The sequence below is a fragment of the Pyxicephalus adspersus genome, chromosome 9 (assembly GCF_032062135.1).
Source record: "Pyxicephalus adspersus chromosome 9, UCB_Pads_2.0, whole genome shotgun sequence".
Classification (NCBI taxonomy): domain Eukaryota; kingdom Metazoa; phylum Chordata; class Amphibia; order Anura; family Pyxicephalidae; genus Pyxicephalus; species Pyxicephalus adspersus.
This window is the reverse complement of record NC_092866.1, coordinates 63,360,145-63,384,057: the sequence shown is the minus strand read 5'-3', so window position 1 is coordinate 63,384,057 and position 23,913 is coordinate 63,360,145. Positions and strand designations below refer to the sequence as shown.

The 23,913-nt window shown below is 40.0% G+C and overlaps 1 protein-coding gene across 1 annotated transcript in view; it reads right to left on the bottom strand.

Annotated features, from left to right (window-relative positions):
- NAV2 (neuron navigator 2) overlaps nucleotides 1–23,913 on the bottom strand; it is a gene marked incomplete in the record, with an annotated part of 175,018 nt that overhangs the window by 91,392 nt on the left and 59,713 nt on the right. The window contains 4 exon segments of the mRNA XM_072422311.1: nucleotides 2,572–2,863; nucleotides 10,352–10,424; nucleotides 13,234–13,286; nucleotides 18,280–18,397. Of these exon segments, the coding sequence (XP_072278412.1) occupies nucleotides 2,572–2,863; nucleotides 10,352–10,424; nucleotides 13,234–13,286; nucleotides 18,280–18,397 (536 nt within the window).

Genomic DNA, 23,913 nt, shown 5'->3' with positions numbered 1-23,913 from the left:
TGCTAACACATAGCAAATGACTTTTAGGAAATCCAGGTTTGCTGGATCACCCAGCTTCACAGATGCAAGTGTATCTTCTCCAGCCTTGGAGAGCTTTATTAAATCAGGCCCATTGTCTCAAGCAGAGCTTTTACCCACAGACATCCAAGGTAGTCTTATGATTGACTTAAGGGCAAATATCTCAATGTATTAACAATTCCAGCAGCACCTCTAAAGTTAAACATACGCGGGTCTGGTTTTAAAGGTGCAAACTGGGCAAATGTCCAGGGCCTCCACCTTCTCCACAGTTTCAATTGACAGAATGGCATGAAGTGAGATTGCATTTGGGCCCCCAGCTTTAAATTTTTCTAGAGCCCCATTTTGTCTAAAACTATCCCTGAATGTATGTAGAGCAAGAATAAATGGACAGGGGTTATAACCTTTCCTTACTCCATAGCCTTGCTATGAAAGAAAAAAAAAGAAAACAAGGATTTGATACAAAATGCAGCAAAAGTTTTTGTTGTAGAGTTTTATCAAGTTAAACCTCATTCATTTAGGGGTTAGGAGCTTTGTCCAACATTGGAGTTGCTTTACTGAATAAATCTATACGGATTTTATTTTATTTTCTTAAAATTGACTCTTGGCCAGAACACAAACATATTTTAATGCTTGGATCTCTGCCTCTCCCACATAAACATAATTTTCTTTCCTCACAAAGCAGATAAGGCCGCACTTGTGTCCCTCCCGCTCTATACCATTAAAGTTTTCAGGAGATTTTCTCTTGGAAGACTTAAAAGCGGTTTTGTGTTACACGGCCTATTTTGCTCGGGGTAATCAGTTAATTGCACAATTTTTCACTGCTACAAAGGACAGTATTCTGTGTGATGACATGAGAACCTGCTCAGGCAACCAGTCAGCAGGGTTGCATTCAGTGTATGGCCTTCTTGCGTTTGTGATCTAATCTTTTCATCTCAAGCTACTCTTTAATACCCATATCTGCTTTTCTGAATACAGAAAGTCTGCATTTACCTTCCGGAATTAAAGTCCAATAACTGATCATTATTACTCTTTATAACCCTAGGTTCAGGAGACAAGGTCACTGTCTGGGATCAGTCTGTTTATCAGATAAGTAAAACATCTTTGGATTTACCTTCTAGATTTCTATGAAAGTTGAAACCTTAAAACCTTATAAAGGGAAAACCATTTTAAGGCTTGCATCCTAGGACTATGGTTCCCTAAAGTGACACTATTACAAGCAGAAGTATGGGGCTGTCAAGATTCAACCCTTCTACTATGTCCCAAACTTTTTTTTTATTACATTTCTTCAAACTCAATGATTGTTTGAGGAGGAAGAAAATAATCTTTAAGGCTTAGTCTGCATGCACCGTTTCCCCAGAGTTTAAATTATTATTATTACACAGTATTTATATAGCTCCAACATTTACGCAGCAATTTACAAAGTCCATAGTTATGTCTCTAGCTGTACCTCACAGGAGCTCACAATCTAATGTCCCCACCTCAGTCCTAGGTCATTAATACAGTCTAAGGTCAATTTTGGAGGGAATCCAATTAACCTAACTGCATGTTTTTGGAATGTCCATGTTTAAATATTTATATTCATTCCAATAGGCCAGTCCACAGTAGAGCGTTTTTTTGATGGGCTATAAGGAAAATTAATTTTGCAGTTTTTAGGTTTTTAGGCTGATGTGTTGTAATTGCTCTATCTTAGCATGAGTAGTCTCAGCTATCAAGTAGATATAATAAAGATTGTACATCGTTTATAGAAACCATCAATGAGGGAGGAAGGCTGGAGCCTTATAGGAGAGGTGGGCAGCAGATCTGGGGAACTGCTATTAAGAACTGTTGGCACGTCTTTTGGCTTCTGTGGATCCATCATTACTTTAGGGCAAGTTGATTTACTATTACTATGTGTATGTGTGTGTGTATATATATATATATATATATATATATATATATATATATATATAGGCATAAAACCTGGGAATGTGGTAGATTTCCCTGTGCGCAGGCTAACATTTTCCCGGGTGGAGATATGTTAGTCTCCCATGTTTCTTATATATTTGTGATACCCACTTAGCTTGGAATTGATTCTATTTGATTTCCTTTCATACTATTCTATAAGTGGGATGCTCTTATTCATTTGAAACATATTAATTATAATCCTTATTGATTAGCATACAGCCTGAAAAGTTTTAAAGTAACATACTCTTGTCCCATTTATATATATAATATATATTTATATATATATAATCACTGTTTATATTCTACGGCTACATGAGTCCTCCAGAGAAGATAATGTGCTCCTGAAGAAGCAGATTTAATTCCAAGAAACGCGATGGCCTTGTAGGTTTTTTTAAAAAATGGATCACGCTGAATATGTTAAATGTATTTTAAGATGAGATTTATGTATAATGTATAACAAGAGTATACATCATTTTTTACAATAATTTTATTATGTTTTGTTAAATTAATATTTTGTTATGCCTAAAAAGCCCTTTTAATTATTATTTTTTTTTAGGTACCATCAATAATAGAGTCTTAGTTGTAAAGATTGGTAAATTTGGCCCGTACCTGGAATGCATTTCCGACTGTGCTTTATTCTGTGACTGGGGAGGTTGCTGAGGTTGTTGGCACTGGACTGGAGCAGCTGAGTAGTTCTGGGCATGGAGGGTACCGGAAGGGTGATATGGCTGCTGGCACTGGCTTTGCGTTCCTGAATGCTGGGTGGCTGGAGGGGGCTGGTGATAATTTTGTGGTTTATGTTGTTGCTGCTGCTGCTGTTGTTGTTGCTGCTGTTGCTGTTTGAAGCGTGACAGGCTAAAAAACAAGCCTAGAATGGCCTTCAAATTCCCATTCCTGATCTCTGCAAGACAAAAGACACAAAATATTAGAACTATGTCCACTACATTACTACACTACAAAACCTTCCAGTGCTTACTCTCACCCAGGAGATCTCCCAGACAGAACAAAAAAGCCCTTAGCTCTAAAACATTGAAAAACTGAGATCCAGTAATAATACAAATCGATGTAATTATAGTGAATACCGCAGCACTATAATGCCCGGGTAAGAAAATATCTGCACAGAGATTGTAATATTTTCCTGTGTTTTATATTGGTTTCTTTCAGGTGTCCACACATAAATCATACACTTTGGATAACTTTACTGACTTCTTTACCTTGTTTTTGTGGGGCTGTTGCATGTGTGCCAATTAGATTGCAAGCCCTTTTGGGAAAATAAATAAAATAAAAAGTTTTATGTTCTGTGTGCCTTTACATCTTACAAACAGATTGGAGCACAAGTTCATTTTACCAGATGGGTCCTATCAATACATAGGTTTGGACAGCGTTGATGTAGGTCATTATATCTTCTATACATAAAGAATACCTTGAAGGAACACACACTAATAAAATAAAAACACACATGTGAAAGACAGAAGATTATCTTCAACATCACACCAACTCCCATCTCTGGAGATTGGACTGCTGGAACCAACCCAGAGAGCATTGCACAATCAGCATGGACTGGTCTATGGGAATCTAAGGAAACCTAATGTCTTTTAGAGATATACATGTGAATTTGAACATCTTTATGTAATCTTATTCATTCCTGCTCATAAATTCCCAATTCCCTAGTGTACAAGGGGGCAGCCCATGAGTGTTCGTTAGTAATGATTACATTTAAAGGCTGTTTTCTTTTTATCCCGTTCAGCAGTGCATAGTTTGTGTTTTATTTAATGTAGGTCTTTAACATAGGTTAGAAAGATATACTAACAGCCATGAGATTACTTACAACCCAGTTTGGCTGATTACAGTCAGATAAGGTAAAGCAATGACAGCTGTACGACCCCCGGCTAGGTGTCCAGTGTAAACCAATAGCCAACTCACCTCTATATTGTTTGATAACTCCACCTCAGTGATATTGCACTGTAAAATTTTGATAGACCTGACTTTAAAAAGTGAAGATTGGCTATGTTATAGGTAACACCTACAAAATGTGCAGTGTGCCTAGGCATTACCTTAGGAATTTTCACTTTTTCCTAAATTCCTTTCAAAAGACAGCAGAGTACCTCCTGTCCCTTTTAGCTCTATATCTGCAGAATATGAAAATGTGAATCACAGTCAACAGATTTGGAGTCTCTACTGTTCACCTTGCTGGAGAAGAAGCTGTACCTGAGGGCTTGCTGTGCAAGGATCTTCCTGCCTCTGTTTTAATATTCCTGTAGATCTGTGCTTCTCGCACTACTTGATCATACCCCACCAGTCATCAGACTCCTTGTCATCAGGGAGACGGCTCTCATAGAAGGAAGCAAAGCCCTGCTCCTCTACCAAGATAGCCACCTCCACACCGAGACGCATTGCAGAACAGGGCATGGTAACTCAGTAAGTTGGGAAAGATCAGCTGTCATCTGCTTGCTTTGTTTCTACACTATTCAAGTCTATTGTATTACCACACACTGTACTGTAATTTATTTGGTGATTAATCTGATTTTCCCTACTGAGAATAAGGTAGGGTGGGTAGAATACTAAACAACGATAAAAGAGTATAGCAATATTTATACATATGTACATATATTTTTATATATTTCTATACATACATTTATATGTTTATATATTTATATTTATTTTAGATATATACTACCCAGTCTACCTTTGTAGTACAACATTCCTGAAGGAGCAAAACTGCTCTGTGAAACGCGTCGAGTGATTTATTTTAAGGCTTTTGAAAATAATTTGTATAAATGCAAAATGTAAGGATTATGTGGTAGCAGTATTTTGTTTAGTGGTCATAGGGGCCCAGGGCTTTATATTTTTATGTATTTGGTTTTAAAATATGTAACAATAAAAATTATTTGCTTTTAGGCTAAATAATTTATCTTACTGTATTAGTACCTATAAAGTCCCACTTTTTCTGGAAATCCCTATATTCATATAGGGATTCACTTATTCTAAAGGCTATAGAAAGGACAAGGTTGGCTACATCTTTCACTATCTTCCCTATTATGTTTGTTTTTTCCTTTAGTGCTTTTTTATAAGAATATAATCGCTATAATAATGTTTAGGGGCAATATTGGAATTATTTATAGCAAGCAGCAAAATATTTTGTTTTGTCAGATCACATTGTCTCTAACATTGTCTTTAATATATATCTTGGAAAGCTGCACTATAAAAATCTGGTGGTGCAGAAAATGGGTAAAAACAAAACATCCCCCAACTAAAGTTGTATTGGGGTGAAGTTCTACACCGACAAATGCTGGAGGTAAACTGAAACTGTGTTTTCAGGGAATACGAATTATACAGTCAATTTAAAGAATGGATATTTTCTAAAGAGTTCCTTTCATAATAGCCCTAGTTCCTGACATTTGCACTGTAGCAGTTATGTGCCGGTAGTACAGTCCAGCCAAGAGCAAACGAGCGGCACAGGAGAGCGTCCGTGTAACAATGATACAGATGGAGAGTGATGTGGCTACTGGTCTGTGAAAGGCTGACAATATGGAAGCCAGGCGGGAGTCACATGGTCAGGTCATGGGTGACACCGGGGCCCCGCAGACAGCTCCATTCATTGGATTTACAGCAGTAATTACTAGTGCAGACAGAGGATAGGAACAGGTGCTCGTTCAATTTACAAGTGTATATGTTTCAAGAGTTAAAAGACAAGCCACAGTCTGCAAGGAGACAGAAGGGACAAAAACAGAATAATCTTTAGCAGAAAGGGCCCTAACAGGGACTCCTATTAACAGGTGTGAACAAATAGTGATTTATCCCTTTACAAGAGGTGTCAGAGATTTTATTGCTTTGTGTTGGTGGAGACTTTACTAAGCTTTGGCCAGCTCCATTCAATGGAAATGGGATCCATTTACAAGTTTCTGCACACAATTTACAGAACAAATAACACTGTTAGTGACATGCATCTGATAATGTGCAGGCAGGATAACAGCTTTGTGTGAGCAAGAATTTAGATTTCTTTTTTTTTTTAGTCCTTTAGAGAAATTCTAGCAAAATATTTAGTGAATTTCAATAACTGTAATATTTACTAGATTATCATGCAAGTGACTGTAATGGTTTTGTTTTTAATTTAGCTGTTTTAAATGACTATTACTATAATTAAGATTAATGGATTTATTTACACAGATCTGTAAACATTTCCTTTTGCTGTAATTTGTACATAGGAGAATGTATTCCTCCGCAGTCTTTCTTTATCATGACAAAAACAAAAAAATGGTTAACTGCCCAGGGTATCTACTATGTGCAATCAGTTCTATAGATTTGGACTGAGAGGAGCAGTAAAGCTTCTCAATCAGTATGTAACAAGAGTAAGAACATGGCTGCCCTCGTGTCATCCTGGACTGGTAATGCTGGGAGACTTGGGAATCAAAGATATACACAGCCCACAAATTTAAGACTAATGATACCTACAGCCCCCCACTTTAGGACAGGTGATACCTAGAATTCACCTCCGTATTACCAATGGCATTCACAGCCCCCGCTGTGAAACCAATAACTCCTATATCCCCACACACACACATAAACACACATTGTAGGACAGGTAATAGCTAGAATACACCTCTGTATCACCAATAGCATTCATAGCCCCTACTGTAGAACCAATGACACCTACAACCCCTCATTTCCCACTGCAGGACAGGTAATACCCAGAGTTGACCTATATAACACCTGTGGCATTCAAAGTCCTCTACTATAGGATTGGCAAACCTAGAAGTAACCTTTGTAATGCAATGGCACCCAGTTCCCTGGTGTAGAGCCAATGACACATACAGCCAGCTCCTTCCTGAATGTAGGACTGATAGCACCTACATTCCCCCACTGTAAGATAAGTAATTCCTAGAGGTCACCTCTGTAACACCAATGGCACCCACAGTTCCCCAGTGTAGAACCAATGACACATACAACCAGCTCCTTCCCCACTGTAGGACTGATATCACCTACATCCCCCCACTGTAAGATAAGTGATACCTAAAGGCCACCTCGGTAACACGAATGGCACCCACAGTTCCCCAGCGTGGAACCAATGACACCCCGTACCCCCCCCCACCCACACTGTAGGACCGATGACACCTACAGTCCCTCACTGTAGGATAGGTAACACCTAAAGGTCACCTCTGTAATACCGATCACACCCACTGTCCCCCAGTGTAGCAATAATTCCTATAGCACCCTACTGTCCAGTGTTGGGGAGGTAATGCCTAAAGTTCATTTCTGTAATAATGATGGCACCAACAGTCCCCTAGTAAAGGACTAATGTAAAGGACTAAAGGCACCTAGAGTTCTCTGCTATAGAACCAATGATACCGTCTGTCCTCCATTGGTGAAACCCACAGTGCTCCAATCATAGATTACAACCATCATAGCACCTCACTCCAGGGCTAAAAACATCCACAATACCCCATTCTTGAACAGCCGAACTACACAGCCCCCCAACTTCATAAACCAATAACACCAACAACCCCTACTCTTGGACTCCTAACACTTCTAGTGCACTATTCTTGAATTGAGAACATCTACAGTTCCCTAATCCTGGATTTATGACAGCCATGGAACCCCAGTCTTGGACTGATAATGTGCACAGTCCAGATTATAGGCACCTCGTCTTTTACTTGTGGATCATTTGTGACCTAATACACCTGGGGGAAACCTTCAATACTAATCGTGTAAATGTATCAGAGCTTCCCTTCAATCTGATGGTGACTAGAGACACATAACTATTGTCAAGAATGTTCTGCTGTACAATCTCAGCACAAATGTTGCATTCTTCTTAGATTCAACAAATTGGTTTTAAACTTACCCAGTTCTTGTTTCCTACAAGATCACCCGGAATTTGCATGAATCTTATGTAACTCCAGCACTTTCATAACTCCTAATGTAAAATTCGTCATTCCCTTAAGACGTGTGTCCATCAATGGCCTTATCTGTACAATTTTCCACCTCCAGGCAATGCTACCACCAGCTGCTGCAGCACATTTCACCTCCCGGTTATCCTGCCCCTACCCTCCTCCCGGGTGCAATTTGTCATATTTCTGGGTGAAATATAAGCTCAATCTATGCCCACACAAATACAGATCCCTTCCACCCGCTTTACACGATGACACTTTTATTTTTGTGTGTACAACTGGTATTACAAGTCATCGCAGTATTTCCAGCCTTGCACTTGTGTCACTGAAATAGAGTGACATGAAATACACCACCTATTTCTGGAGCCTGGAATTTCGAGAGAGACAAAGAGACCTTTCTGCTTCAGGAAGAACAACCTGAGAGCTCTTCTTTTCAAGCTTAAATCTAGACAATTAACAGTTCAACTGCCCGGGGAGAGGACAATGACGGCTCATAGGCTTTATTTACTTTGTCAGCGTGCAATATGACAGGTCCTAATCCTCCTGGATTGCTGGATTTCACAGGTTTTGTGAAAGCGATTGTGAGAAATCGGAGGTTTGTCATTCCAAAAAAGGGCACGCGGTTTCCCCCCGGTCACGTGACTTGCCCCAGCAAAACAAAATGATCAGATTTCTTACATTTACTTATAATTTAATAGAATTAGAAATAGAATTAATATGGGAAAGTAGAACCCTAAACATTTTATATATCTTGCCTTTGCAGCACTGGGTCTCAGGTTCGAATCTCGGCCAGGACTCTGCATGGAATTTGCAGGTTCTCCCGTATTTGCATGCTTTTCCTTAAGGCACTCCAGTTTCCTCCCACATCCCAAAAACATGCAGTTAGGTTAATTGGCTTCCCCTTATAATTTGTCCTAGGCTGTGTTAATGACATATGGCTATGGTAGAGACATTAGATTGTGAGCCCCTTTGAGAGATAGTTAGTGAACTGCGCTGCGTAATATGTCACCGTTATAAAAATGCAAATAATTAAATATTATAAAGGATCTTTTTCCAGCTTCTGTTCTGTAGGTACTAAAGCCACCATCAACCTATAGGATAGTGCAGTGCTAAGTTCAGGATCTGCTGCTTGAATCACCTGGTCTGGGTCTGTTCTAGTATTGTTTTATTTGAAAAACTTATAGTAGCTTAGTTGCATTAATTTGTAGCAAATTATTTTAGAAAAAGAAATTTTATGTGTATAATTCCAGCTTTTTTAGATGGCCTGTACCTAAAAACGTCAATACGAATGGTAAGAAACATGAAGGGCAATGCATGGAATGAAATATTTACATTTTCTGGATGTCACAGGGTGCCTAAGCCTTTGGTCACATGATGCAGGGAAGAATCAGATTTTAAACAGAAATCATGTGACCAAATGTCTGGTGTCCTTGTCACACAGCTGGCATAAGAGGAAGAAAGGAGGGGCACAGTTCCCAGGGTATTTGTTTATAGAAATATACACACATCATTTATTACTTTAAATGCACATTTCCCATGTGTCTACAAAAAAGAAAAAAAAAAACAGCCTTCCCACCTACCTACCCCATAAGCAGCCTTCCCACCACTCCTATTCTGCCGCCTCTTTGTAGTTCTCCTAATTGGCTTCCATTTCACCTGAGAATTAAATTCATCTCCTGTGCTTTGCCTTCAAATGACTCCACAGTTCTTGTCCCACTTACCTGTCTGACCTGATAAAAAGAGAGAAAGATACCCCCCCCTAGCCACTCTCTTTGCTCCTCCAATGACCTACTAATGACTTCTTCACTCATAACCTCCTCACATGAACGGCTCCAAGACTTTTCTAGAGCTGCCCCGACTCTCTGGAATGGTCTTTCTCGTCCTATTCGGCTTGCTCCTACTTTCTGCTCATTTAAAAGAGCCCTCAAAACCCAACGCTTCACCCTCACCTACCCATCTTCTTTTGTCTTTAAAATTCTCACTACTTCATCTCCTAGATTGTAAGCTCTTTGGTCCTTTTCTCCTCCTGTGTCACTGTCTGTATCTGTCTGTCATTTGCAACCCCAGTTAGGTGTACAGCGCTGCGTAATATGTTGGCGCTATATAAATCCTGTTTATTAATGGTAACGATAATAATAAGACAATGAACAGGAGAGGTGTTCTGTTTTACAGAAGATGACAACGTCTGGATTTCTGTGTAGCATTGTGTTGTCAGCTCATTACAAGTTAGGAGCTCACTGGAGCTTTAGCACTATTTGTAACAATTTAAAGAGACAAAAAGAGAAACATAAGAATTGGAGAAATGTTGTGAATGTTTTTTTTTCTTTGTGCCCTGACATGCACTTTTTAGATTACTGCTGACCAATTGTAGAAGTTAGATAATAAAAGCAAACATTTGGTTGGTTACTCTGAGCAACGTTTGCCCTGTGTCTTACCCCCGGGTGTTTATAAATGACTTCTATTGTCCACCTGCAGTCAGACAAACAGAAACATTCAGGACTTACCCTCGGCTGACAGGCCTTGTATGTTAATTCCTTTGGCTGCCAGGAAGCTCAGGCACGCATCAATATTTTCAATCTAAAGAAAACAGAAGGTGACAGGTTACATGGAGCGGTGTGACAACAAACTCCTTAGCATCATTGTGCGAATTCATGTTTGGGAACACAAGAATAACATTCATCAAAGTTATAAATGCAGAGCACTATTGAAGGTGTGGTCAGGTCTGTGTGTACTAATGGGGCCATTAAATGAAAGTGTCCACACACTAAAATGATTTCAAGGCAGATTTGATTTAGAACCCTGGGCAAGAGGTGGAGCAGTGGCACAAAGGTTGCAGAGCAGGCAGGGGACGGGGCAGTGGCACAAAGTCTGCAGACAAGGTGGGACAGGGTCACAGGGTATGGAGAGCAGCCAGGGTATCAAGCAGAGCCACCGAGGTCATTGGTACATTCTTCAGAGCAGGCAGGTGGCAAGGTAGTGAAATAGGGTCTGCAAAAAAGGAGGGACAGGGTCACAGGGTATGGAGAGCAGCCAGGGCATCAAGCAGAGCGACCAAGGGCATTGGTACATTCTTCAGAGCAGGCAGGTGGCAAGGTAGTGAAATAGGGTCTGCAGAAAAGGAGGGACAGGGTCACAGGGTATGCAGAGCAGGCGAGACAAGACAATGGCACAGGGTGTAGAGAAGGTAGAAGAGATCACAGGCTCCGCAGAGCAGGCAGGAGTAGTGGCAAAGAGTCTGCAGAGAAGATGGCACAGGTTCAGAGGGTCTGCAGGGCAGACAGTGGCACAGAATCTTCAGGGCAGAACTATAGTACCTACAGTAGAATTTATATGTATATTTTTATGTTATGGGTATAAAGAAAACATAAACCAAATTCTCTTCTGCATGGTATTTCTTCTCTGGTTTCTTTGGGATTTAGCTTTTGTTGTGCTTCTTTTTTTTTTTACAGTTATTTTAATTAATGTACTTTTCTGCAGATTTTTTTAACCAATAAACAAATCCTCTATTTTTTCAAACACTGGAAAACAAATACCAAAATAAATACAATAAATCAGAATATAATGAAGCATCGTTAATTGTTTTACAAATAAAACAATACTTTCTTATAAATATAAATTGCACCAATAAACATAGCAGGCTGGCAGCTTAGAACGGGCTGGTCATGTGAGCTGACGCGGCCGGGTTTGAGCCGTAACGGTTAGCTGGCTATTGTTATGGTACAGTATTGACAAAGGGAACCGCTGCACACAATAGAGAGCCAAGTGAATGGACGGGCAGGACCCCGGGTCTCAGGATAAATTATTCCAGCCATGAGAAGACTGCAAGAAGAGAGCAGTCAGTTGTGGCAAGAACTGGCTGTCAGTGAGATGGATGGCGTGCCATGCATAGTGTTTTTACAGCAGCTACGAGGGGACGCTCACAAAAATAGACCAGCTGCAACTGTCACCCCGCAAGCTAGCCGGAATAATCTGTGACAAGTGGCTGGGATTAGTCTGTGCAAAAACTGAAGAATTTACTTCACATGTAGCTTAAGGTACAGAAGGAATTTGGTCGCTGCAGCAAAATATGTAGCAATGTACAGCCACATAAGAGGAATGGCAACTAAGTTATTTATAAAGTTTGCAACATAACTCCCATATCTATTAGAGCTTATATAGCCCTTCAGCCATATTTAATTTAATAAGGAAATCTCAATGATGTGTTAAATACGTAGGGCGCCATTGGTGACTTCTGCTTCAAAATATGCTAGTTTCTGGCTTATATGCTAAGGGTTGGCTTCCATATTTCCTCCACAAATATAAAGAAGCCCCAGCACATCTCTTGTGTTATCTAAAACAGTTCTCTATGTTCTAATCAAAAACTACAGAATGTTTAGAGATTGGGATTAGTTCAGTAGTTAGCAAAATACTGGAGTTTTTGGAGCTGGCAACATTCAGTGCACAAAAATGCTTCTAGTTGGATTAAAGAGTATTGTATTTTTTCTGTGCCTTGGCATAGACTTTATGTGCAAAATCCCAGATCAACCAATCAGAATTATCTCTGCTAAAGATGGGCGATACAAGACTAATCCCAATTGGATGCTTTAAGTTACTGTACACTACTGTAACAATACATAAAAATTTACTTACAAAACTATAAAATTGTTTTAAACGCATGAAATAAAAAACACCTGTAAAACCTGGCCTACATTCTACAAACTTTGTAGTGCAAGGGCCTCCATAGTCATACATGTATTAATTGAATTATCCACAACTATTGTGTGATACTTCCCACATCTTCTAGATTGTAAGCTCTTCGGGGCAGGGTCCTATCCTCCTCCTGTGTCATTGTCTGTATTAGTCTGTCATTTGCAACCCCTATTTAATGTACAACGCTGCCTAATATGTTGGCGCTATATAAATACTGTATAATAATAATAATATTAGGTTATATTGGTCCTCACATTACAAAGGAGAATGTAATGTGCATGATGACATTAAAATATATTTATAATATTAGAAGGTGCAGGGCCAGTTTTACGGGAGAGACATGACTAATTTTAACAATTAAAAAGGGATCATGAAACCCGTGAGCTTCAATTGACAAGACTTTTAATTGAAGGTGAAATCCCCAGGGGTGTAACCATTCTCAGAACAAGGATAAGCATATCAGGTGTTAGTGAGTAATGAAAGAGGATGAAGGTGACAGCCTTGGAGCAAGCTGGCATTGGCAGTAAGTCTGCTCTTTCACCCATTGTTTTTGAAGGTGAACTTCAATTTAGCTAAATCTAAAGTAATATAGGCAAAAAAAAAAAAACAATTCAGGATCAGGTCACACAGGTAGCAGAGATCCTTCGGAGCGGTCAATCAAGGTTCCAACACAGGAGAGATCAATGTCATCACTCACCATTTGTGATCTGTTCTTGGGGCAGCCATTGATGTCTTCAATCTTCTCATTCGCTGTTAAGAGAAAAGAAGGGAAGTGAGAAATATTGCCGGTCAGGTATGTGGGATGAAGCATCCAACAAGCACAGCAGAGAACAAGTCAACATGTGAAACACTAAAAGACATCCAGAGAGAGGTGGGGGATTTTACAAGAGCGGCCCACCCAAGACAGCTGAAGAGGGGTCATCTAGGGAGCGGAGACAACTGTTCACGGATTTTACAATCTAGAATCATTCAGGGATCTACCGGAGACAACCAAGGACCAATCTGGCCAATCAGCTGAACATGATACAAATACACTGTAAACAATCAGAAGACTCTGACATGAAAAGTTACATTGAATAGAAGTTAAAGTTAGAACAATTATAACTGTATATAGGGGAAAAAATGATCTGAAACAGCTCAAGTATAGCCAAAGCCAAAATATGTGTTTATACCAGAGCAAGGAATGGTTAAACACCTATGAGGCTAATATTTGATTTATTTTTGCTGTTTGATATCTTTACAACAGGAAGTAAGAGAAAATCTCTATAAGGGGATATCTCCCCTTAAACAATTGTCATCGAAACAGATATCTCTGTTGTAAGATTTTTCTCAAACCCTGTCTGTAAAATTGTGAGTTTTATCCTTTTCTGTCCTAGTGATAATGGTCAAGAAAGCAAACAGAGGGTGAATTTCTCCAGAAAAGATTCAAATATGTTGTACTGAGTGGGGAAAAAGGATCCTGGAAATTCCTGATGGTTGGAGAGAACACCGATTGCTTTATTGATAAAATATCAGAATAATAGCCAACACGTTTCAGACGATACTCCTTCTTCAGGGCTGGTGTTCTCCAACCATCACAAAATCCCAGGACCTTTTTATTTCCCCCTTAGGGTGCTTCTAACCTTTCTTCAAAACCAGAGGAGCCAAATTTAATGATCCTCCATTAAACCAGGGTTCCTTCAGAGGTTGCTGGGGGTTCCTTGAGCAGTTTGTGCCTCCCAGGTCAGTTTAAGTGACCCCAATGATCTTTTTGAGTATCTGTAAGGATGACAATCTTCCCACTGGTTAGCAATGTAAGAGGAATTGTTTCCACTGACCATCATATTAATGTACTGTGAGCTGTGGATATAGTAATTATAGAAGGGGTTTCCTGAAGACCATAGGGTTCCCCCATGTAAAAAAAGTCAAGGAACACTGCTCTATGGGCTAACATAGTCTGGCTATTACCAAAAAAAGTCTAGCACTACATACAGGTGTACTTTACAATGAATGTACCTGTACTGTTCAGCCAATTGTTCTGTGATCATTTCCATGTTAGGCAATAAGATTCCTTGATAAAAAGTTAGCTGTGTGCAAAAAAAATCACCCCATTCACAACACCCTTATTTTATGAATCGTCAGCCCAGAACATTCTCTGAAATTGCAACAAATGTATCTATTATTATGATGTGTATGTAGTAGGAATGTATTATGATGTAGCTCATGGATCTGTCTTTGTCTTCCAGGAGGTCTGCAAAAAAACTAAACATGGAGGGTGACTGCCTAGTAATGGCTGCACCATGTGGGTGCCTATGGAAACGTCATGACCAAGAACTTACCTTTAAATTGCCAGTGGGAGATCTCACCATTGAGCATTCACCTAAACATGTAATCGTTTAGGTTCAGCAAACCTTACAGTACTAATAGACAACTCATGTAGCACAGCAGCTCAGGGGTTAGCACTCTGGCCTTTGCAGCGCTAGCTCCCAAGTTGGAATCTCAGCCAGGACACTATCTGCATGGAGTTTGCAGGTTCTTCCCGTGTCTGTCTGGGTTTCCTCTGGGTACTCTGGTTTCCTCCCACATTCCAAAAACATGCAGTTAGGTTAATTGGTTTCCCCCCAAAATTGCCCTAGACTGTATTAAAGATATATGACTATGGTAGGGACATTAGATTGTGAACCCAGCTAGTGACATGACTATTAACTTTGTGCAGCGCTATGTCAGTGCTATATAAGACCTGTGTAATAAAAATAATAATAATAATAATAATAATAATAATGTAGTTATTCCCATAACACACATATTTGCATTTGACCGGTGACCCTAAAAGACCCAAATACACAGGAAATTTTTTCTCCATGCTGCCACTGATATGCAAAAAAAGAATATACAGCCTGTTTCTCTTCTTTCTCACCTCCCTATAGATGTTGCAGAATTCTATACATTGCTGTATATTGCATAGAGACCGATGACTGCAGACATTCCTGCAAAGTTTTAACATGTTCCCGGCTCTGTTTACACCTCCTGCGTGTGTTTGTCGAGTAGCGGAGGACCATCACCTATCAATCTGACGAGTGGCAGGATGGCGTCTGTGAGATATACAGCAATATGGGAAATTCCTGCAGGCAAAAGATTGTCAGTGTATGGTGGACGTAAGAATGTGATAAACTGGTGTCGCCCCTGGGAATTGCTGGATAGCTGGAACTGTGAGGAGAGTATGAGAGCCTTTTCTGATTATATATCTCACGCTGAAAGGCAGAACATCTGTTTATTCTGCATGGACGTGGGTAAACGATGAAGAGGACCTGTCAGTGACACATTAAAGTGTTCTGAAATCCAAAAGCTTTATCCTTAAGGGAAGGGAAGGGAAGGAATAGAACCCTCCTCAGGTTTTAATTGCAGTTTGTGTCACCTAAAGGGAAAACTTACATTATTTGTCCTGGTTACAGATTGTCAAGAACCAGAAACTGGCATGGTGCATATGTTACATTTTTGGCCATTAATATCAATGAAGGTAATCTCGGCTATGACATTCTTTCATTCAGAAAAATTGCTTGCAGTGTATGAAACAATGACTAGACTTCAGAGGAACACTACAAAGGATGAAGATACAACTTTTGCTTTTGTTAAGCGTTTGTAGTAACATTGGGGCTCATGTCAATGAGCATTTTTTTTTATGCATTTTCCATTTGACCGCATGCAGCTGTGTTTGAATGCAAAACACAGAAAAGACTTAATAGAACACGCTGTATTCAAAGAAATGCAAAGCAGGTCAAACACAGCCGCCATGTGTATGGCACCGTTAAAGTCTATGGGATTTTGCTGACCTACGCTTGACATGCGTCCATCAAAACACCAATCAACATTGGCCCTTAGTAGACAATTTTATACTGTACACAATACTTTATTTGAAAAAGATTTTGTTCCCTCAGGCATCATAAACAGACATTTGTTTGCAACTTTTCAAATGCTTTACAAACACAAAAGCAAGCACAAAATGAGAATGTTTGCATTGCTTTGCATTGATTTTGAGCCCATTGGCATGTCTGGCAGGTACAGGCAACTTAAAGAGCATGCCAAGCTAATTCATGTCCGTGGCATTGCATGGTAAATGCACCACTGGTAAGAGATTCTGGCAAGGTGTTCAAAAAGTGTTTGTTCAATACACTAAAATGGCAAATAAAGCAAAACACGCAAACTGTTTTTCAAGGTGTTCTGAGACCTACAACCACCTCATAAACACATCTAAAACATAGAAAAACACAAACACAACATACAAGGGGTATGAGGACCTTTTAAAGCTGAACTCTGGGTGAAAAGGTTCTCTCCCACTGGGGTTCTCCCCACATCAAATTAGCTAAATGTTGATTTTTGTCTAGGGGGAACAGAATGCCGATTTCCTTATCATATTCATTGTTCCCTGGCAGCCACACTCCCCTCTTCTCTCCGATGTTCCAGGTTGTAAGTGGGCCCTCAATGTCATTTACAATGCAGGTCTACTTCTCCTGCATTGTGAATGTCCTATCAGTCGCTGTACCAGAGAAGCTTACAATCTAATGCCCCCCCCATTGTAACACACTATTATTATGCATTTTTACTCTGACATATACCGAAGTGCTGCACAGAGAATATTGAGCCAGTCCTATCAGTCTCTGTACAGAAGAGCTGATACTCTAATGTCCTCCTCACAGTCACACACTATTAATATACATTTATATAGCTCTGACATATACTGCAGTGCTGTACAGACAACACTGAGCCAGTCCTATCGGTCTCTGTACAAAGGAGCTGACACTCTAATGCCCCCACAGTCACACACTATTATTATACATTTATCTACCTCTGAGATATACCGCAGTGCTGTACAGAGAATACAGAGCCAGTCCCATCAGTCTCTGTACAGAGGAGCTGACACTCTACTGACCCAATGGCACTTGGCACACATAAGCAATTTCTCTATTGTACAGAGCACCTAGAAAACAATCTCTCTATAAATATCAATCTCGTTCCCGTGAAGATTTACTTAAAAACTTTAAAAACACTTTCTTAGAACATTTGTTTTGTGTGTATAACACCTGCAAACATTTCCAGGAATAATAAAGGCGTTCAGGAGTGTACAGAGGACAGAACGATTTCTTCTTTGTTATTTTCAAGAAAATTGTAAAAGCTGAACAGACCAGAGAGATATTTATTCAGGACTAGCTATGAAGGTTCACCCACTTCTTCCTGGCCCAAGAAATACTACTTAAATCCGAACAAAGAGGGAGAACCCCCATAGCTTGTCCTGTGATACGAAGTGTCTGTGCAAGTAAAAATCACATACAGTGCTCTGTTTAAGTGGAAAATACTCTGCAATAATTTGATTAATGTTCAATTAGTAGTGATTAACAATCATTATCCTAACTAGATATCTGCTATTACTAAGACTGCTGGAAACAATGATCAATCACCATTTACTGGCAAAATATAAATTACTTTGTTTGTTCATTTTAATGGTCATCCAGAACCTCCTCTGAAATTTTGGCAGACAACCTAAAACTTGTGCTATGGTACACAAAGCTTGTCCTGGGATTGTAAATAACTATTGCAATGTGTGTGGCCAGATTTAACCTAGGAGCGACACTACAATATCAGCGGCACACAAGTATGGACATGTTCTGAGCAATTCAGTAAACTTTATCCAGGTGGCAGAAAGTTCTTTGTCGTCTCCAGGATTGTGTCAGATTGTTCTTCAATGCTCAAAAAGCAAAATTTGACTTACCGACAACCTGAATGATGTCGGCCAGCAGCACCCCGTCCGTCACATCCTGCTGGAGGTCTTTAATCAGACGCTTGTGTCCTGATTTTGCCAGGTAGTGATTCGCCCAGTCTGTGTAAATCTGAAACAGAGTGAAAAATAAAAAAAGACTTAAGTACATGTAAAGTCGCCTTCCCCTCTTATTATTAAGACAGAATCCAGAAAAAGAGCAGAGAGATTTAACAAAGCGTAAGACTTATTAACATTCAGGACATGTTACAAATCTCCAGTGCTTCTCCAATAGCCAGTGCTTTCTTCTATTGAGCCGTGTGACATCACAGCTTAGCGTGAGGCAAAGAGAATGCCAGTGAATGGGCACAGCCCGGCCGGGCTCAGCCGCAGTCATTTCAGCTCTATCCCACAGACTCCTTCGCTTTCAATAGATTATGTTGGGGGGATTAGCTGTTCCCCCCATCAGAAAAGGCAAATGTGTTTGTTTTCAAACTCCCCAATCACCACACCGGCTGGTAATATGACAACAGAACCCAAGGCTGTGTGCCCCCCACCAGATGCCCAAAAAATCCCAAAACAAACAAAAAAAAAAACAAATACACTTTTAAATACTTTGCATATGCAAATTGTACAGAAAGGAAATTATAATTATAGTTTTTATATTCCTATGAAATATTTTAACTGTTATTATTACTTTGTATTTATAGAGCTCTGACCCTATCTGTAGTGCTGTACAAAGCAAAGTAAACCTGTCCCTGCTTTAGAACATATTATACTCTAATACCTTCATCACCAACACAGACACACTGTTATTATTATTATACATTTATATAGCTCTGACATATACCATAGTGCTGTACGGAAAACACTGAGCCAGTCCTATCAGTCTCTGTACAGTGGAGCTGACACTCTATTGCCACCCCTCCACATTCACATTCTATTATTATACATTCATATAGCTCTGACATATACCGCAGTGCTGTACAGAGGACACTGAGCCAGTCATATCAGACTCTACCAGAGAAGCTTACACTCTATTGCCACCCCTCCACATTTACATTCTATTATTATACATTCATATAGCTGACATATACCGCAGTGCTGTACAGAGGACACTGAGCCAGTCCCATCAGTCTCTGTACAGAGGAGCTGACACTCTATTGCCACCCCTCCACATTCACATTCTATTATTATACATTCATATAGCTCTGACACATACAGCAGTGCTGTACAGAGAACACTGAGCCAAGTCCTATCAGTCTCAGTAGAAAGGAGCTGACGCTCTAATGTCCCTCCACATTCAAACACTAATATTATACACTTTTATAGCTCATACATATACCGCAGTGCTGTACAGAGGACACTGAGCCAGTCATATCAGACTATACCAGAGGAGCTTACATTTTATTGCCACCTCTCCATAGTCACACTCTATTATTATACATTCATATAGCTCTGACACATACAGCAGTGCTGTACAGAGAACACTGAGCCAGTCCTATCAGACTCTGTACCACAGGAGCTGACACTCTAATGTCCTCCTATAGTCATGGATGGGATCCAATAGCACAAGATGGCACTTGACACACAAATCACCGATTTCTCTATTGTACAGATCACCTAGAAAACAATCTTTCTATAAATATCAATCTCGTTCTCGTGAAGATTTACTAAACGTAGCAAACATACCACAGACCTACTCAGAATATACAACTCTTTCCTCAGACATTTTTTAGGTTGGGTATAACACCTGCAAACATCTCCAGGAATATTCAAGACGTTCAGGGATTTAAAGAGGACAGGAAGACTCTTCTTTGTTATTTTCAAGAAAATGGTGAACAGACCAGAGAGATAAAAGTGAACACACACACACACACACACACACACACACACGTTTTATTATTTCCTCCAAGTAAACTGCACTTACAAATATTTACACACTAAACAGAAGTACACAATGACAACAGCTTGATAACAAGTTTATGGCAGCCATATAAAGGTCACTTTTCTCCTAAACCTTCCACTTTAAAAACTTCCAACAAACACTCCCTGGAAATAAGATCTGAGTGGATTACAACCACCAACATCCACCTAAAACTGCCTCTGGATGGACTGACCCCTAAACTGTGTAAGCAGTGTACACAGCTGTTCAAACGCATTGTATTTTTTGTCCTTCTAAAACTTTGTACAAGGCAACAGGAAATAATGATACAATGTAATGATATGTAATGATAATAAATATTAACAATATGCTAGGAATAAAATTGAAACTCCTGTGCTTTGGCTGCAAATCCCTCCACAGTTCTTGTCCCACTTACCTTTCTAACCTGATAGAAAAATCCCCCCCTAGCCGCTCTCTTCCCTCCTCCAATGACCTACTAATGACTTTCTCACTTATAACCTCCTCACACGCACGGCTTCAAGACTTTTCTAGAGCTGCCCCGACTCTCTGGAAGGGTCTTCCTCGTCCTATTCAGCTTGCTCCTACTTTCTGCTCATTTAAAAGAGCCCCCAAAACCCAACGCTTCAACCTCACCTACCCGTCTTCTGTCTCCTAAACCCTCACTACTTCCCACCATTCCATATCCCCTATTGTGTGATACTTCCCCCACCTCCTAGACTGTAAGCTCTTCGGGGCAGGGTCCTCTCCTCCTCCTGTGTCACTGTCTGTATCTGTCTGTCCTTGGCAACCCCTATTTAATGTACAGCGCTGCATAATATGTTGGCGCTATATTAATACTGTTTAATCATAATATTTGGTCCAAAAAAAAAAGACATTCACTGTACATCATTATGAAGAAAGGAGCCCAGCCTGCACTAAAAATGAGGATATATGGCTGCCTTTGTGTACGTATATAATTTCAATATTTATAAAATATACAAAGTAAATGTTTTAAAAGACATGAATACATTTACAAAATATTTTACTTTATTATATGCATCTAAAAATATGATGTGATGAAAACTCACTACATACATTACAAACCACTAAATTTTCCAATGCCCTTAAACATGTAAACGTCAAACCTAATCTTCAGCTTTCAATAAACAATCACTGGTGATCCTGTCGTAAGATTTCTTGTTCAGGTATTTCCTGTTATAGAGTGACAACTCTCTGTCCCTGCTCCCCAATTCATATCATGGCATCTAAACTGTGCATACATCAGATATCCCATTCCAGGCACATTTGCATGTTGTATTTTGTCTGGTGACACACACAATGCTGAACACAGATATATTAGCAGCGTCACATCATAGCCAGCATGAATCACCCCATGGAGTGCAGAATGAAGGAAGATTAAAGGGAAGGCGCACCTGTACTCCAATGACTCATATCAGTTTCTGTACAGTGAGATGGATGGACACAGCTGGCGGTGATCCATGGACTCTTCTCTCTGCCTCGCTCAAGGATGAGCTTTGTTTTTGCTATATTTTTAAAGTCTGATGTCATATTTGATGATGGGGGCAATGGGCAGGGAGTGATCCTCTAAAGGGTCATTATCTGTCACACATGGCATGCTAACTATATGGCAAGAAGAGAGGGAGGGGGTGTCAGTGCTTTGCAAGATGCCGGGACACCACAAGTCCCAGCACTCCCTTTACTTCAACAATTCATAGGAGGGAAACTAAAACTGTATTAGTCTTGTCATTTGCAACCCCTATTTAATGTACAGCGCTGCATAATATGTTGGCGCTATATAAATCCTGTTTATTATTAATATTAATAGAACAGATTTTCAGTGTTACATATTTATAAATGGTATATGTATATTTCTAGATTCTCCCACCAGTCCAATCAGCATTTCTATTGTGTCTGTGGATATTGTATCTGTGTAATAAATGTAATAAAAAAATAAAATCACAGGCGCTGCTGAAATTCTGCAATAGATTAGCATTGAGGGTATGTAAATATGGCTGATGAATGGCAGAAAGATTTACATTTGTCTCCAGCATAGCATATGTAAATATAAGAGGATTAGCGATCAGTGTGGGGAGATCAGCACTGATATCAGTTGTTAGATGCACTGCAGTATATGTCAGAGCTATAAAAAAATTTATGATAGTGGTGTGTAAATGGGGAGGGGCATTAGAGTGTAAGCTCCTGTGTACAGAGACTGATGGGACTGGCTCAGTGTTCTCTGTACAACACTGGGGTATATGTCAGAGCTATATAAATGTATAATAATAGTTAGTGGCTGTAGGTGGACATTAGAGTGTCAGCTCCTCTGTAAAGAGACTGATGGGACTGGCTCAGTGATCTCTGTACAGCACTATGGTATATGTCAGAGCTATATAAATGTATAATAATAGTGTGTGACTGTGGGGGGCAATAGAGTGTCAGCTCCTCTGTACAGAGACTGATGTGACTTTCTCAGTGTTCTCTGTACAGCACTGCGGTATATGTCAGAGCTTTATAAATATATGAAAGTGGTGTGTAAATGTGGATGGGTATTGGAGTGTCCGCTCCTTTTTATAGAGACTGATGGGACTGGCTCAGTGTTCTCTGGTTACAATTACTATATGCACAGTTCACATGGCGGCCATTAAGAAGAGTATCACCCTTACACATCATTGGTATCATTTAAACTGACCCCGGAGGCATAAATTTCTCATTGCTCAAGGAATCCCTAGCAACCTCTGATGGAACCCAGGTTGGGAATCAATACCCCAAGAGGTAAATCAAGTGTTAGAGCAAGGGATTAGGAGTTAATTTTAGGGGCCCACAAAGGTCAGGTCAGGTCAAGGGCTAAGTGTTGTGGGACAGATCCCTAAAGATCCCAGGAAGTAATAGGGTGCCATATTGTGCCACCATTCCAGGCTCAGCTCACAGATTTGAGCATGACAAGCTTGCAGTAAATGACCCCCATGTCTGCGTGTCATGTATCAGAACATGAAAACACATTCCCCAGGCTCTGCTCATCAGCGAGAATGGCGGTGTGACTCAGGGGTTGATGATAATGATTCAGAGAGCTGTCAAAGCCCCCCTTGTCCTGTACAGGGGACACAGTGCCTGCAGTCTGCTCCTCCATTGTCAGATGACAGCGTCACACAATCTACCGCCATGAATACGAATGATGGCTTCAGCTCTCCCTGTGGAAGAGGGAAAGGTCACGGAACAATGGTACTTTCCCAGAAATGGGGTTAGTAAAGATCCTGCTGACTAATGGTGATATTGTGTGCTTGTGTGATATCTAAAAACCCTGGAAGACAATGATAGCAGGGGTGTACAGAGCAATGATTCCTCATATTATATTCCAGTTATCCATCAATCAATTAAAGGGAATCTGGAAATAACAGGCTTTGTTTGCAACGTGATCTGGTAAATGTGATAAAGTTTTCTGAGGCTGATGTCTAGGTATGGTTTGTAATCAGACATAATTATTATTATTACAGTATGTATATAGCACCGACATATTACGCAGTGCTGTACAAAGTCCAAAGTCATGTTACTAACTGTTCCCAAAGGAGCTCACAATCTCCCTACCATAGTTATATGTCATTACCACAATTTTGGAGGGAAGCCAATTAACCTAATTGCATGTTTTTGATATTTGGGAGGAAACCCACACAAAAACAAGGAGAACCTGCAAGCTCCATATATCAGAGTAGAGATAGATTTGTAAAAGGTAAGAACCTCTTTGGGGT